Raw genomic sequence first — 16,918 nt, 5'->3', positions numbered from 1 at the left:
GGAACGGAGTTCGATTCCTGGCACAGGCAGCTCCTTGTGACTCTGGGCAAGTCACTTAACCCTCCATTGCCTGCCGCATTGAGCCTGCCATGAGTGGGAAAGCGCGGGGTACAAATGTAACAAAAATTAAAATTAAATTAAATAAGAGAGATTTATCAGATGAACTGAGTTTCCGAGGAGGCATATAGGGAGAGATAAGAGTTGAGAGGTACTGAGGAGCTGCAAAGTAAATGCACTTTTAAGTCAATAAGAAGAGTTTGAACTGTATGCGGAAACAGATAGGGAGCCAATGAAGTGGCTTGAGGAGAGGGCTAATATGAGCATAGCAACACTGGCAGAATATAAGTTGTGCAGCAGAATTTTGAACAGATTGAAGGGGAGAGAGAAGGCTTAATGGGAGACCTGTGAGACGCAAGTTGCAGTAGTCCAAGCGAGAGGTGATAAGAGTGTGTTATTTAAAGGACAAAAGTTAGCCAACACCCATATCACCCACACATTGAGACTGATATATCTATATAGATATATTTCAAAGAGAGAGGGAAGAGAGAGATATAATAAATATAAATGCACTCATGCCACCAGGATAAAAGCCAAGTGCATCCCATGGCAACATGCAGAACAGCTGCTGGGGCTCTGTGACATTCCTTATATGTTCTAAGTCACTGTTCAATCTATTAACAGTATTTTTTCAGACAAGGGCTTTAGAATCAGAGTAGAAAAAATGATTTTACAAAACTTACTGAAGATTTTTACTGCTGAAAAACGTTTACTAGCTACGACATGTGTTTGTACATTACCTGCATCTGTACTGGACAACCGTGATAAAGCATTCAAGAGTTTCTCCTCTTCTCCCATCAACTCCAGGCAACAAAAGTAAGATAAATCCTGAAACAAGTTAACAGACTACCATAGAAAAGGTTATGGCATCTTTGGTGATTATTATTCTTCCAAGATCAACTTACATGGAGTAGCAGCCTAAGAGACCAGGGAAGCCACAGTTCAAATCTCATTTTTACCACTAATGCTCCTTGGAACTTTGGGCAAGTTGCTTCACCTTCCACTGTTTCAGAAGGAAACCTAGGGCCAGATGCATCAACCAAACGTAAAAAAATCTAAAACGTAAAAGTCCTTAACGAAGTTGAAAAAACGAAGAATGCACTAAAAAAAAAACCGTCGCACATGTTCGGTGCGGTATTCTAAAGACGAATGCATTAAAGAAGTGTAATCCCCGTCGTTAATCTGTCCGTAAAGCATGCGCAGAGCAGCCAAACGTTATGCTGGCTGCTCTGCGCATGCCAAAAAACGTCAAAAAAATCCCCCAAAACGTCTTTTACCGATGTCCTTGCCCGCCCGCCCGCCCGAGATTGCCTCTGCTCCCCGCTCGTCAGGAGCGTCTTTTACTGCCTCGCCCCGAGGTCGCCGCTGCTCCCCACTCCCCCCTGCATCAAAATCATAAGTTAAGGCAGCCCGGCCCCCCTCCTCCCTCCCTCGACAGCTCCCGCCATCCTCCGCCCCCACCGCGGTCGTCGCCGCGGCTCCACCCCTCCACCGCCCCCCCTCCGTCTTACCGGGCCCGTGCAGCGCCTCTCACCTCTATGTGAAGGCGCTGCATGGGCAAGAACAGCTGATCGGCGATCAGTGATGCCTCCTCTGACGTCCTTCCGTTCTTCCTGGGCCCGCCCTCCTCAGACGTAAGTTACCTATGTGAGGGGGGGGCGGCGGGGGCTGTCAAGGAAGGGGAGGGAGGGAGGAGGGGGGCCGGGCTGCCTCAACTTGTGTTTTGATGCAGGGGGGAGCGGGGAGCAGCAGTGACCTCGGGGGGGGGGGGGGGGGCGGGGGGGCAAGGACGTCAGTAAAAGACGCTCCTGGCGAGCGTTTTTACTCTCTCCCGATTATTATTATTTTTTTTTTTTTACATTTAAAGATGCTCCTGATGAGCGTTTTTGTCCCCCCTGTGATTTTTTTTTTTACGTTTTACTTTTTTAGGCCGGGCACCCCTAACGAGAGGTGCAGATAGCACCAAACAAATGCCTCCACATATAATTGGTAAAAGAATGCACAAAACAGTGTTACTGCATATACGCCAGGCAATTTTATAAAAGCTTTTTTTCTGTGATAAAGCACCATTTTCCCTGTGGAAATGGCTTTGAAAATTACCTTACTAGCAAAAAATGCTTATCAATTACTTGAGTATTTTCACTCTGAATTTAGACTGAAGTCTGATAATATTCGTTCAGCCTGCAAGCACAAAAGCAACCTTAAGTGATCTTAAAATCAGTTCACTACCTGTAGAAGGCAATACTTGGTCATGGCACGGTAGCAGGCCCTGTAACACTTTGCCGTGGGTCTGTCTCCCAAGCAGTATCCCCATTTCTTCAGCATATGGAATCTCTTTGCATGCCAAATGTGGGTTTCTAGCCAAATGTTCTTCTTTTGCCGGCGGTTAAACTCCAACTGTAAGTTAATATGACGCCTTCGAGCTTTGCGACATTTGTTTTTGGACTGTTCTTTCTTCAAATGGGCAACTTTATCCACCTGTGTTTCCACAACAACAAGATTTATACAACAACTTTTTTTTCATATTTAAAACATATGATACATAAAAACTTAGCCTAAGCTTACAGGAATAACATGCTGTCTTCCCACTACCTATATAAACACTGCAAATGATAGGAAGTCACTTATTTATTAACATTTCACTTTTTGAAAAGCAACACGATAGATTACAATAAGAGAGTAAACACACTTAAATAAAACAGCACAGCCAAAGTCAAAATCCCTAAAAGATCAACTTCTACTACTACTACTACTATTACTATTTAGCATTTCTATAGCGCTACAAAGCATACGCAGCGCTGCACAAACATAGAAGAAAGACAGTCCCTGCTCAAAGAGCTTACAATCTAATAGACAAAAAAATAAATAAAGTAAGCAAATCAATTAATGTGAACGGGAAGGAAGAGAGGAAGGTAGGTGGAGGCGAGTGGTTACGAGTCAAAAGCAATGTTAAAGAGGTGGGCTTTCAGTCTAGATTTAAAGGTGGCCAATGATGGGGTAAGACGTAGGGGCTCAGGAAGTTTATTCCAGGCGTAGGGTGCAGCGAGACAAAAGGCGCGAAGTCTGGAGTTGGCAGTAGTGGAGAAGGGAACAGATAAGAAGGATTTATCCATGGAGCGGAGTGCACGGGAAGGGGTGTAGGGATGGACGAGTGTGGAGAGATACTGGGGAGCAGCAGAGTGAGTTGAGTGTTGAAAGAACACAGACTTCAGTCATCCTAAAATGTAAATTCATTTTTTTTCTAAATTGCAGTGCAAGTTGATTCCACAAATGAGCCTCTGCTAACTAAAGGCCTTAACCTAAGTTAACATCAACTGAATTATAGCGAGGAAAGCCAAGTCCAATAAGCTCTGTCAAATGGAGCAGAGTGTTTGAGCTGGCTCATGGGGAAATTTGGATTTATCTGCTAATTTCCATTCCTTGAGTCTTACCAGACCAGTCCAGGACAAGTGGGTTATGTTCTCTTGCCAGCAAATGGAGTCAGAGAAAACCAGCACAGAGGTAACTTCATTTCCTTTATAGTGGGCTAGTGCTGGTCTTCAGCTCCTAAGTATCCTACATCAAAGTTAAGACAACTGAAGGCAATTCTTACCTTTTAGGTTTCAAATTCATCCCCAAAGCCAAACTTGATGCAGTCAAAATCATGATTTCATGGCCACTAACCCAGGAATGAGAATTCCACACACCAAGGGAACTATCACCTTCACAGTGGGTACAATACACTTAACTTTCTGAATCTGTTAAATCAAGAACCCTTGACTGCCATGGTATCTATGGGTGGGTTCTGGACTGGTCTCACAGGACTCAAGGAAAAGGAAATTAGCAAGTAAATCCAAATTTTCCCTCTCTCATCATCCATGCCAGACCAGTCCAGATAAGCGGAATGTAGCCAAGCTCTATCCAGACCAGACAGAGAGGAAGCCACAATAGCTCTCAGAACTCCTACACCTAAGGTATCTAGCCTCCAGACTTGCATACCCACACTGAGGCACTTAAAGACAGGGTGCAATGGAAGCAAAGGCACCATCTTACCATTATCATCTGGAAGACAGAATGACTGCCTAAGAGAACTCTTTTGCTCTAAGTAGACTAGCTGGCTTTCTGGAGCTTGCCATCTCTTGTTGGCATTATCTGAGGTGATCAACTCATTCACTCCTCCTAGAATCGATGGTTTAAAGATCACTGTGCCTTATTAGGACACATCAATAGGCCTAGGAACTTAAAGTCAGTTGCCAGTCATCTTTGAAATATTTATCAGCAGCAGCAAAAGCCTATTTCTGCCAGAATGAAACATTACCCTCAGAAGGGAGAGAGAGTATTAAGATACAGAGACACCTTTTCCTTTGATATTACCCAAGCAGATCAACCACTGCCCCTATACCTAAGAGGTACTACCCTGTGAAGCTTGAGAAGAAGGGAAAACTGAAGCCTTAGGACTAAATCCAGGTTCCAAATAGCAGTCCTGCATGCTTAACTCCTTGGAGAAGAGTATCCCATCAAAACGAGTAGTGAGGGAGCTTATGTGCCTGTGTCTCAGAGCCCATATCTATCCTCTGAGTTGTGAGCTTATCTTCACCCCAATCTCTTGTGGAGAAAAAAAAGCTAAAGAAATATAATCAATCACTCAATGAGAATAGAGTCCCCCTCAAATCTGAACTCTCAGAGGCTGCAAAATCTAACATAAAAGTCTGCTTTTCATATCACGCAAGGTTGTATCACCTAAGTATCTATGCTATGTTGCCCTATTCTCCCAAAGTCCAAGAATATCAAACAGAACGGAAAGAAGGCTTTTCCAAGAAGGAATCATCTGACTGGGGAAAAAGGTGAAGCACTACTTCTGATTGGCCCCTCCAGAAAACAGATTAGGAACATCCAAGCTCTCAGCAGGAACATGCACAGGAGATGGGATGTCAGTCCTGGCTCTCTACCAGGTTATCCACCCCCTGGTTCTTGATTTTCTTTGACCAAAGAACTTGCTTGTCATGGAGTTTTGCTGAGCCGATATGAGATATGAAAGTCCACTCAGAGGTGCCCTACTTGACTCCAAAGTAGAGCCACAATCACTTCTTTCAGTCCTCACACTTCAGGATCCCAAAAGAGGTCAGGGTTGAGAATTTTCTGACCAACAATGGTGTCAGTCATATGTGCTTCTGCCAGATTCTGCAGGGGAACTCCATCCCAGATCAAATCTGTTATGAGAGCATCTTAGGGCTATTAGTTTCCCTCAGCTTTGTTCCCATCAGCAAATAGGATTGTCTTGCCTGGACTAACTTCTCCAAACCTAGAGGTCAAAACTGTTGGAGTGTAAATGGCTGATTCTGGCCTTTGGTCTAGACCTGGGCCAATTGGTTCTCCACCAGGACCACTGTCGCCACTTTGGCTGCCACAAACCACAACTCTCCTCCTATAAGTGTTGTCATACTGGGACAGACCAAAGGTCCATCAAGTCCAGCATCCTGTTTCCAACAGCAGCCAATCTGGTTACAAGTACCTGGCAAGATCCAAAAACAGTACAACACATTTATGCTGCTTATCCTAGAAATAAGCAGTGGATTTTCCCCAAGTCCCAAGCTATCCAAACTTTTTTTTTTTTTAAACCCACTAAGCTAACTGCTTTTACCACATTCTCTGGCAGCAAATTCCAGAATTTAATTACACATTGAATGAAGAAATGTTTTCTCCAATTTGTTTTAAATTTACAACTTTGTAGCTTCATTGCGTGCCCCGTAGTCCTAGTATTTTTGGAAACAGCAAACAAGCGATTCAAGTCTACCCATTCCATTCCACACATTATTTTTTAGAGCTCTATCATATCTCCCCTCTGCTGTCTTTTCTCCAAGCTGAAGAGCCCTAGCTGCTTTAGCCTTTCCTCACAGGGAAGTCGACCCATTCCTTATATCATTTGTCACCCTTTTCCGTACCTTTTATAACTCTTACCTTCACCTCTAGAGTGCAAAATAACCATGAAGATGACTCCCAATCCATTCCCTGCCAAAGATAACTGAGAAACTGCTCAGGCTCCCTCCAATCTCCTTAGAGAAACAGAAAGGAGAAATTAGTCCTTCCCACTATTTCAGAACCTGTGGGATTGTTGTGTCCATCAGCCAGCAGGTGGAGATAGGGAACTGAAAACTGAGCTGAATCATCTCTCTTGGCATCCAATCCAGCTCCTCAGTATTTACATAGACAAGCAGTAAGGAGAATCTCACAATAAACACAACCTTAAACAACTCACTAACCTAACACCAAACAAATAAGCAAACATGTGAACCTCTTAAAATTTGCTGATGACAAAGTTATTCAAAGTTGTTAAATTGCAAGAGTACATTACGAGATTGGAAGACTGGGAATACAAATAGTAACGTGGAGGGGCATAATCGAACGTTGCCGGCGATCTATGTTGGCGGCGGCGGCGCTACAGCTGGCTGGAACCGTATTATTGAAAAAGATGGCCGGCCATCTTTTTTTTTCGATAATTCGGTTTAGCCCGGCCAAATGCCTTGGAGTTCGCCGGGTTTGAGATGCCCAGGTTTGTTTTTCAGCGATAATTGAAAGTTATGTCGGCCATCTCAAACCCCGGCCAAATTCAAGGCATTTGGCCGTGGGAGGAGCCAGCATTTTTAGTGCACTGGCCCCCCTGACATGTCAGGACACCAACCAGCCACCCTAGGGGTCACTGCGGTGGACTTCAGAAAAGCTCCCACGTGCATAGCTCCCTTACTTTGGGAGCTGAGCCCCCCAAACCCACTAACCACAAATGTACTGCACCCACTAAAACTGCTCCAGGGACCTGCATACAGCCTCTAGGACTTATTGCTGCTGTATAACTTTGGCACACCAGTTCACACCTGAAGACTAATCTCTCTGAAAAAGTCCTTTCTTGAAATAAGCAAGTTTACTCACAGTTAACTGCAGATCAGAGGTTGTGCCCCACTGGCAAAGAGTCCCCTGGTACTAAGATTAGCAGTAGGTCACAGCTGGCACAATGGTGTACAATGCCCTCTTTCAGCACCATGCAAGGTAAGAACTACATTCTCTAACGTGGGTAACACAGGAAAGGGAACTAAAACTGGCTTACAAAAATGGCCACTACCGCATGGACTACAACAGGAAACAAAACAGGGCACACTCTGACCCAGTTAGCAGGGGGGGAAAGCACCATGGGAGTAGAGCCCAGTACCCTACACCCACCACAACGCATTGCTAATGTGACTCTGCAGGGCACCTAACAGAAAAGGTGTCACACTCACCCGAGAGCCACATCGCAACCAGGGAAAGGCTGTCGGAGGATACAACACATTCTGCTGTCATGGAGGTGGGTACAGCATTTGAGGCTGGCATACAGGCTGGCAAAAAAGGTTTTTAGTTTTATTTTTTTAGTATGGAAGGGGAGTATGGGGAGGTCATACCCCATTCCCTCCAGTGGTCATCTGGTCAGTTGGGACACCTTTTGAGGCTTGGTCGTGAAAATACAAGGGCCAAGTAAAGCCGGCGAAATACAGCTTAACGCCGCTTTTTTTTTTTCCCATTATCGGCGAAAGCCGGCCATCTGGTAGCCACGCCCATGTCTGCCCATGTCCCGCCTTCGCTAATCTACCGACAAGCCCCCTTGAACTTTTGCCGGCGAAGCGATGGGAAAGCGGCGATGCTGTCAAAAATGCCGCTTTTGATTATACCGATTTCGCCGCTTTTAAGAAATCGCCGGCCATCTCCCAATTTGTGTCGGAAGATGGCCAGCGATCACTTTCGATTATAAAGGCTGGATAGTAACATAGTAGATGACGGCAGAAAAAGACCTGCACGGTCCAGCCAGTCTGCCCAACAAGATAAACTCATATGTGCTACTTTTTGTGCATACCTTACCTTGCTTTGTATCTAGCAGATGACGTTTAATGTCAGCAAGTGCAAAGTGATGCATGTAGGAAAGAGGAGCCCAAACTATAGCTACATGATACAAGGTTCCATAATACGAACCACCACACAGGGAAAGTATCTAGGTGTAATTGTTGATACATTGAAACCCTCTGCTCAGTGTGCATTGGAAGCTAAGAAAGCAAATAGAATGTTAGGAATTATAGGAAAGGAATGAAAATGGGCTAAAGACAAATCAAACGAAAACAAATTAACTCAGAAAACTGCCATCAAAACATATAAAAATGAGATCAAAATTGCAAAAACTTAATACTATTACAAAATAATCAGTGGTAATTTCCTTAATACCAGTAAACTTTTCAATCTGATAAAAAGCCTATTACCAAAAAAGAAATAAGTACAACCACAGAGTCTCCACCAACAGCAGAGCAACTGGCTACTTTTTTCGAACAAAAAATAGTTAAAATCAGAGGAGTCCTCAAATTAAAAATCAACCATCAAGTTATTTACAAAAAAACAGTCAGACACACATACAGGAATAGCCACCAACAGAATCTGGTCTTCTTTCCAACTACCAACCCATGACACAGTAAAACATTACCTCCTAAAATATTCAACCTCACAATGCATACTAGATCCTTGTCCTAGTTACCTTATGAAGGAATCTCTGGATATATTATCAATCTGCTTCAGCAGCATATCTCCCTCTTACTATTCCACGGCACTTGCCCTGATAATGAAGGTTCTACTACCCTAACATCAATACCAAAAAACAATTCAATCACCATAACTGATGTAACAAACCACAGACCAGTAGCCTCCATTCCTTTGACGATAAAGATGATGGAAGGAATAGTAGCATCACAAACTATAGACTATCTTTCACATTTCTCCCTACTACACAAATCACAATCAGGTTTCAGACCATGCTATATAACCGAGACTGTCCTTACTACCCTAATATCAAATCTCAAAAAAGAAATTAGCATAGAGTCTAAGATCTTAATAATGCAGTTCAATATGTCAAGCGCATTCAATGTAGTAGATCATAATATCCTACTAGACAACTTTGGTATATGTGGAACAGTCCACAAATGGTTTCAAGGATTCCTGAAATCAAGATCTTACAAGTGAAAATGAAAAGAACCTTATCCTCTCCTTGGTCACCGGACTGTGGTGTCCCTCAGGGTTCTCCACTATCGCCCATTCTGTTTAATGTAATGATGTCACCACTAGGTAACAGACTAGAAACAGCAGGATTCAAAACATTCATATATGCTGACGATGTTACCATATATAACCTTCAAAAAGAACATTCATGACATCTTACAAAAGGCAAAACTTGGCTTAAATTTGATGGAAACCTGGGCCTCAGAATCCAAACTAAAGGTAAAGAAAGAAAAAACTAAATTCATGGTCATTACTAACCTATTTCACCAAAACAACTACAACAGTTTCACAACTGACAACACTTCATTCTCCATTGACAATAATCTGAAAATTCTAGCCGTAAATTATAGACCAACATTTAACATTTGATACTCAAGTTTCCTCAGTAATCACAAATATAAATTGTTCAAAGAGATATACATTTTTAACATTTCCTAAAAGAAATACAGGAAGGAACTAAACTCACATTCAAAGGTAGCTTGTTCCAGGCAAAACAAATTACAGTGCACATAAACACCACTATTTTAACTGAATATTGAGGATCAGGCCAAGAAAAAGGTTAACCTCGTCTTCACCAGTTTCTTTTCTCAGTAAGTAACCCTATATGATATGCAAGCTGGAAATACTTACCCAAAAGACTTAAACATCTAGTTGAGCAAGACCACAGAAGAAATCTTTACTGTTTTTTTCAAGGGCAATTTACTACCATTTGCAGCTCTGCACGGCTAACTGCAACATGGTTTTGGTCAAAATACCAAAAGGATCAATTTTCATTTTTAAATTATGTAAGCCACTTAAAACATGCACCATTTTCTTCCCAAAATATCATACATTTCTAAGTCTAGTCCTGTGAAATCAAAATTCCACTTCAGTGCAAAACATTTTACAAACAATCTAGGGTAAAAAATGGGAATGCCCAGCAAAGACTGAAGGATCTCATGCCACATTCACCAGAACTGGAGAACACTACTTGCTTGTTTTCTTCCTGTTTGTGCTGGCAAAATATACCTCAGAGAAAATGACAACAGGATACATGGAGGAAGCATACCAGCTAGGGGTAAGGCTGTAACCAACAGCAGTGCAAGCCCAACATAACATTTTACTTGCATGCATCAGCTTTATGGCACTCAACAAAATTCCCACCTTAAAAGAAAACATTAAAAAAAACAATTTTATATATGCTCACACCACATCCAAATTTTATTTCCTGTTAAGGGGATGCCAAAATAGTCAATGTTCTGGACTTAAAAATTTTGGGTAACATAGTAAATGACGGCAGATAAAGACCTCAATGCTCCATCCAGTCTGCCCAATACTACTACTACTACTACTTAACATTTCTATAGCGCTACTAGGGTTACGCAGCGCTGTACAGTTTAAACAAAGAAGGACAGTCCCATTATCACACCCATTATCAATTCATGATTAAACAATGAATTCAATATAAAAATACTTGATCATGGTCCTTCTTTGGTGTGGACATCGACTGTAGAAGTCTGCCCGGCACTGTCCTCATATTCCAGCTAATGAAGAAGTTGCTGTCAAAGCCTTTTCCAACCCATCCTAAATCTCATTGCCATATACGGAACACAGACCATACAAGTCTGTTCAGCACTGGCCTTAGTTCTTCACAGCTGGAGTTGCCATCTAGGTGCCACTCAATATATCCATCCATATTTAGCCATTTTTTTCTTTTCTTTTTAAAATACCACCCATTTTCTAATTACATAATCACACTAAGGGTTACATATAATGTAAGTAGTTGAACATGTATTAACTACTCCTAATCAGACTACTACAAGACTGCTACTGGTATTCATTCAGTGTGAGCGGTTACACCGACCACAGAGGGTACTCTTGGTGTACCAAGCTGTTATATGAGGCTGTTTAAGTAGGTCTCCTGAAGAAGTATGAAACACGGCCAGTGTTAAGACCGAAATCTTGCTTATAAAGAGAGAGTTTGTGCTATCCAAAACTCGACGTTGAAAAGAGAAGGGAAGATTGCACATCTGTTGACGATTGAGTCATTGTTTTCATCATTTGGACTGATATTGAACTGATGTAATATATATAAAAATCCTTTTGGAACATGGACTTTTGGGACACATCGTGTGGACAGTAGATACAAGGAGGACCCAAAAACGATGGACGTCGTATGGTGTGGACTATAAGATATGTGGAACAACTGATTTAATTTTCAGTCCTGTGGTTTGGAAAATTTGCGGGGGGATTGGATGGTTGTTATGTGAGTGTGTATAAGAGGTTAAGGGAGGGAGTGTGAGTAACTATAAAGAGTTGGTAAATGAACCATTTTCTAATTAGAGATCCTCTGTGTTCATCTCATGCCTTTTTGAGTTTTGTTACTGTTTTTTGTCTCTACCACCTCTCCTCAAAAAACTATCACTTGACCCTACCTGTCCCTCCAACTACCGCCCCATCTCCCTCCTACCCTTCCTCTCCAAAATACTTGAGCGCGCCGTTCACAGCCGCTGCCTTGATTTTCTCTCCTCGATCCACTTCAGTCCGGTTTTCGCCCTCTACACTCAACAGAAACAGCACTCTCTAAAGTCTGTAATGACCTGTTCCTTGCCAAATCCAGAGGCCACTACTCCATCCTCATCCTCCTCGATCTATCCGCTGCTTTTGACACTGTCAATCATGATTTACTTCTTGCCACACTGTCCTCATTTGGGTTCCAGGGCTCTGTCCTCTCCTGGTTCTCCTCCTCTCTCTCCCACTGCACCTTCAGAGTCCACTCTCATGGATCCTCCTCCACCCCCATCCCGCTATCTGTTGGTGTTCCCCAGGGATCTGTCCTTGGACCCCTTCTCTTCTCAATCTACACCTCTTCCCTGGGCTCCCTGATCTCATCCCATGGTTTCCAGTATCATCTCTATGCTGATGACACCCAGTTGTATCTCTCCACTCCAGACATCACCGCGGAGACCCAGGCAAAGGTATCAGCCTGCTTATCTGACATTGCTGCCTGGATGTCCAACTGCCACCTGAAACTGAACATGTCCAAGACCGAGCTCATCGTCTTTCCACCAAAACCCATTTCTCCTCTTCCTCCACTTTCTGTCTCAGTTGATAACACCCTCATCCTCCCCGTCTCATCTGCCCGCAACCTCGGAGTCATCTTTGACTCCTCCCTCTCCTTCTCCGTGCATATCCAGCAGATAGCCAAGACCTGTCGCTTCTTCCTCTTTAACATCAGCAAAATTCGCCCTTTCCTCTCTGAACACACCACCCGAACGCTCGTCCACGCTCTCATTACCTCTCGCCTTGACTACTGCAACTTACTCCTCACCGGCCTCCCGCTTAGCCACCTATCGCCCCTTCAATCTGTTCAGAACTCTGCTGCACGTCTTATATTCCGCCAGAACCGATATACTCATATCACCCCTCTCCTCAGGTCACTTCACTGGCTTCCAATCAGATACCGCATTCAGTTCAAGCTTCTCCTTCTTACCTACAAATGCACTCAGTCTGCTGCCCCTCACTACCTCTCTACCCTGATCTCCCCCTACGTTCCTGCCAGAAACCTCCGTTCACAGGACAAATCCCTCCTCTCATTACCTTTCTCCACCACTGCCAACTCCAGGCTCCGCTCATTCTGCCTCGCCTCACCCTATGCTTGGAACAACCTTCCCGAGCCCATACGCCAAGCCCCCTCCCTGCCCATCTTCAAGTCTTTGCTTAAAGCCCACCTCTTCAATGTTGCGTTCGGCGCCTAACTCTTTCAGGAAATCCAGACTGTCCCAATTTGACCGCCCCCATCAGACTCACTGTTCACATGTCCTTTAGATTGTAAGCTCTTTGAGCAGGGACTGTCCTTCTATGTTAAATTGTACAGCGCTGCGTAACCCTTGTAGCGCTTTAGAAATGTTAAGTAGTAGTAGTAGTAGGGAGGGCAATCCAGGCATCAACCACACTCTCCGTGAAAAAGAATTTCTTGGCATTACTCCTAAGTCTACCACACCGCAATCTCAATTCATGTCCTCTAGTTTTACCGAGGTCTCCTTTTTTGGAAAATATTTGTTCCTATATTAATGCCTTTCAAGTATTTAAAATGTATGTAAATGAGCTACATTAGCAAAAAGAAAAATCATCCATGGGACTATTTCTGATTTAAATTTCTGAAAACATCTTTCAGTTAGTATCATTCATGGGACTCTCTGGAATTCTATTAAAACTATTTAGGGCTAAATTGGCCAATAAGAACCATTAGTTCTGTTACCAGAGGTTGGTCTTTTATCTCACATTTTATTTTACTGTAGTAACTCACTTTTTGGACCAATGATTGGAAAAAAAAAAAATCAGAGATTCTAAGGTGACTGACTCTCCTCAGCAAAACAGATTTACAGTAAACATTCTCCTCTGTATTGTGCTCAAGTATGCAAATTGGAAGGACAGTAAACCAACTGCATTAAATTATACATAGAAAATAATTATGAAAACTACTGCTGCTTAAAATGTTAATGGCATTGCTGCTGCTAAGCGATCCGATAATATACTTAAAGATCTGGAAACTTGTCCACACACATTAAGTGATGTGTAATGCTGTTATTTCCCAGAATGGCACTGTTACATCTTTTTTCATGAAGACCGATCCATGGCTTAAAAATAAAAATTAAAAGTTCACAATAAATACTTTTAGGTCCCTCAGACTTTCTAGTGCAGCTCTATTTCCCACGCATACAAGTCATATCTACTTTTTTATCTTTTTATGGGAGGGGGGGAAAAAAAAAAAGAGGGAAAGATTTGAAGAGATTACAGAAACTGAAATCATTTTAAAAGAACATTAAACATCAACATTTGCTTCTTTAATAGTGACAAAGGTAAAGCACACCTCTCTTAAAGCAATCTCCCGGAGACGCCGGGGCAAGCGCTTAACATTATGCCCCATGGATCGTCTCCTCATGTGCCGGGGCAGACATTGGAATACCAGGGAATTGGCAGACTTCTGTGACACAGCCTTCAGCATAGCACTGATTTCAGCAGCACGAGCCTGGGCAAATGTTATACCTGGAATTAAAAAAAACAAAATTAAATAGCTTATACCAGCGGTTTCCAAACTGTGCGACACAACGAACTCTCGGGTGCCACGGCAAATCCCAACCTCCCTCCTGCCGCCACCTGACCCACTACTGCACCTAATTCAGTGTCTGCCTCCTATCTATCCGCGCTCCACCCACACACATCCATCCCTGCCGCTACTGCTTCTCTAGATGAGCAGCAGGCAGCCACATTGCACCAGACTCTTCATACAAGTGGCTGATGCTCCTGCCCCCTCGAACATCACTTCCTGTTCTGGGGCACAGCCACGTGTATGAAAAGTCTGGTTCCACATAGCTGCAGCTTGTTTTGCGTCCGCTGCTGTTGCTGCTCATCTAGAAAAGCAGCAGTGCAGGGACAGGTGTGGGGGGGGGGGGAGCAGGGACAGAGATGAGGCAGACACTGGATTGGGGGGAGAATTGGAGAAAGAGCTTAGGCTGCATGGAAGAAGGAGAGAGGTCAAAGGCTGGATGAAAGTGGGGAGAGAAGGAGGGCAGAGGCTGGATGGAAGGGGGGAGACAGGGCAAAGGCTGGACGAAAGTGGCGAGAGAGGGAGGGATAGAAGGGGAGAGAAGAAGGTGTTGGTGGCTGATGCAGGCTAGCGATTTGCTTGCATAAACAGCATGGAGGTTGGACCTCAGGAATGGATCCCTTTAGCTTGTGGGGCTCAGGCATCCCTGCCAGCAAAGGTAGGACTCAATGCTGTTGGGGGTCGGGGGGGGGGGGGGAGACTTGAGAAGAAGTGTGTAGCCTAGGAGTGCTGCAACCCAAGAAAATTTGGTAACCACTGGCTTATACTACCAATGGCTCATTTAAACACAAATTTTAATGACTCTACTTAGCTTAAGACCTAGGAACCTCTGGATAGATTTTAAAGTACAGAAATATTAAAAGCACACAGAGAAGAGAGAGAAAAAATGGACTTAGGGTGGAGTTGTTGAAGCACCGCCAGCCGAAGAAATCTGCTACCTGAGTCACCCTCTTCCTCCTTGTACTGACTCGGGAACAAGGAACTCCATGGCATGCTTCCAGCTACCAACGCTTGCACTTTCCAAGTTCATGCATGAACTGAGCATGCTTGGGGAGTGGAGACTGGAGGCACCCTGCTCACTTCCTTGCTTCTGAGGCAGTAGGAGGAGGATGGGGGCCACTTTGGCAGTGGATTTCTTCAACTGGTGGGGCTTCAGCATCCCCATCAGCAAAGGTATGATACCTAATGGAGGGGGAGGAAATGTGTGCTCCCCCAGTCTACCCCCAATAGACTGCTACCTATGCTGCATTATTAATCACAATTTTTAATCAAAATGCAGCCCTATTTATATGTACATGTTATACAAATCATACTGCACTCCATACCTTCCCCCAACATCTGAGGTAATAAAGTTAACTATAACCACATTAAAATTTTAAATGTATAGAAATGTTCAAATGGAAAATGGTTTGCGATCGTTTCTGGGAAAAGGTGACTAAAGTAGCGAATTCTGCACTAATTTCCTGTGTTTGCAATTTGACTCATGTTTTTTTTTGCTGTGTCATTCCAGACTTCTATGCCCAATTGCTGTGCCTAATTCAAAGCGCAACGTCACCGATCTGCATCAAGTGACCTGACACCAGAGGTATCCCGAAAGCGCCAAAATACTATTTATTCAAGTTGCCTGTGGCATCTCGCACTGAAGGAGCGTGACTGAGGAGCAGGTTATGCTCCTTGGGGTGACCTCTGAGGGGCAAGTTCCTTCTGTTTGTTCCTCCCAGTTCCCTAAATCTTTACTGATTTGGGTTGTCCTTTATTTTATTTTCAAATGGCTCCCACTGATTTTGTTCATTCAATTACCCAGAACTCTAGTTCAGACTTTGACGAATTCTTTTCCTAGAACTCCTCATTGGGGTCACCGTCCGGTTTCTTCCCTGGCTTCTCGTTCCCTTTCTAGGAGTCAACCTCTCCCCCCTCTGCTCCTACTCATTTTCACCTACGCTTATTAAATTGGACTACTGATACCATACCATTGTGTATGGGACCCTTACGTGCAATGATCAACTGGCCCTGAATTAAGCATATTGCTACAGTAAAAGAGGCATATATGCATTCCCAGTAAATATAACCAGTAAGGAGAGCTGGGCTTGGGAAGGGGGGGGGCGGGTACTAATAATACTTGTTGTTTTGTTGTGTAAATTCACTATAGGGTGGGAAAAGCTATTTCATGCGATAATTATTAGTGTATTTTATTTTACTTGCTGTATACAACAAAATTCCATAAATAAAAATATTAAAAAAAAAAAAAAAAAAAGGAAATATACCCATTTTCAAAAAAAGAAAAAACAAATTGTAGATCTCTATGCAAAAAGACAGGACAGATTCATGATCTATTTTCTTCCTTTCAACTAGATATTCTGTGTCTTGTTGAAACTTGGTTAAAGGATGGTGAAGAATCCTACTTACATCAATGCCTCCCTGCTTTATATCAAAGCTCCCGGCTTTCTACCTTGACCGTAAATTGCGCAAAGGCAGAAGTTTAGCTATTTGTTTACCCATTTCTTACACAGTTAACAGAACCTTCTTCCTTTGATTTTCCATACTCTGAATTATTAGTTTTACACATTTCTGCTCCATTCTATTTGCTGTTGTTACTTTCCACCATCCGCTACGCAACCTGATTGGGATGCCTGTGGAAATAATTGATGGGGCCTACACTGCAATCCTGGGCCTCTAGATTCCGCTTGGTATGGGACAAGGACCAATTAACTGATCGTTATCACGGATGCT

At 43.3% G+C, this 16,918-nt stretch overlaps 1 protein-coding gene across 1 annotated transcript in view; it reads right to left on the bottom strand.

Annotated features, from left to right (window-relative positions):
- Positions 1 to 16,918, bottom strand: part of LOC115479288 (ribonucleases P/MRP protein subunit POP1-like) — a 111,852-nt gene that overhangs the window by 67,785 nt on the left and 27,149 nt on the right. Inside the window, exons 4-6 of the mRNA XM_030217143.1 lie at positions 13,952 to 14,127; positions 2,287 to 2,535; positions 798 to 885 (exon numbers count right to left, since the gene is read on the bottom strand). Coding sequence (XP_030073003.1) covers positions 798 to 885; positions 2,287 to 2,535; positions 13,952 to 14,127 — 513 coding nt within the window. The remainder of the gene's footprint in view (positions 1 to 797; positions 886 to 2,286; positions 2,536 to 13,951; positions 14,128 to 16,918) is intronic.

The sequence above is a fragment of the Microcaecilia unicolor genome, chromosome 1 (genome assembly GCF_901765095.1).
Source record: "Microcaecilia unicolor chromosome 1, aMicUni1.1, whole genome shotgun sequence".
Lineage (NCBI taxonomy): Eukaryota > Metazoa > Chordata > Amphibia > Gymnophiona > Siphonopidae > Microcaecilia > Microcaecilia unicolor.
This window is presented reverse-complemented; position numbering and strand designations above follow the sequence as displayed.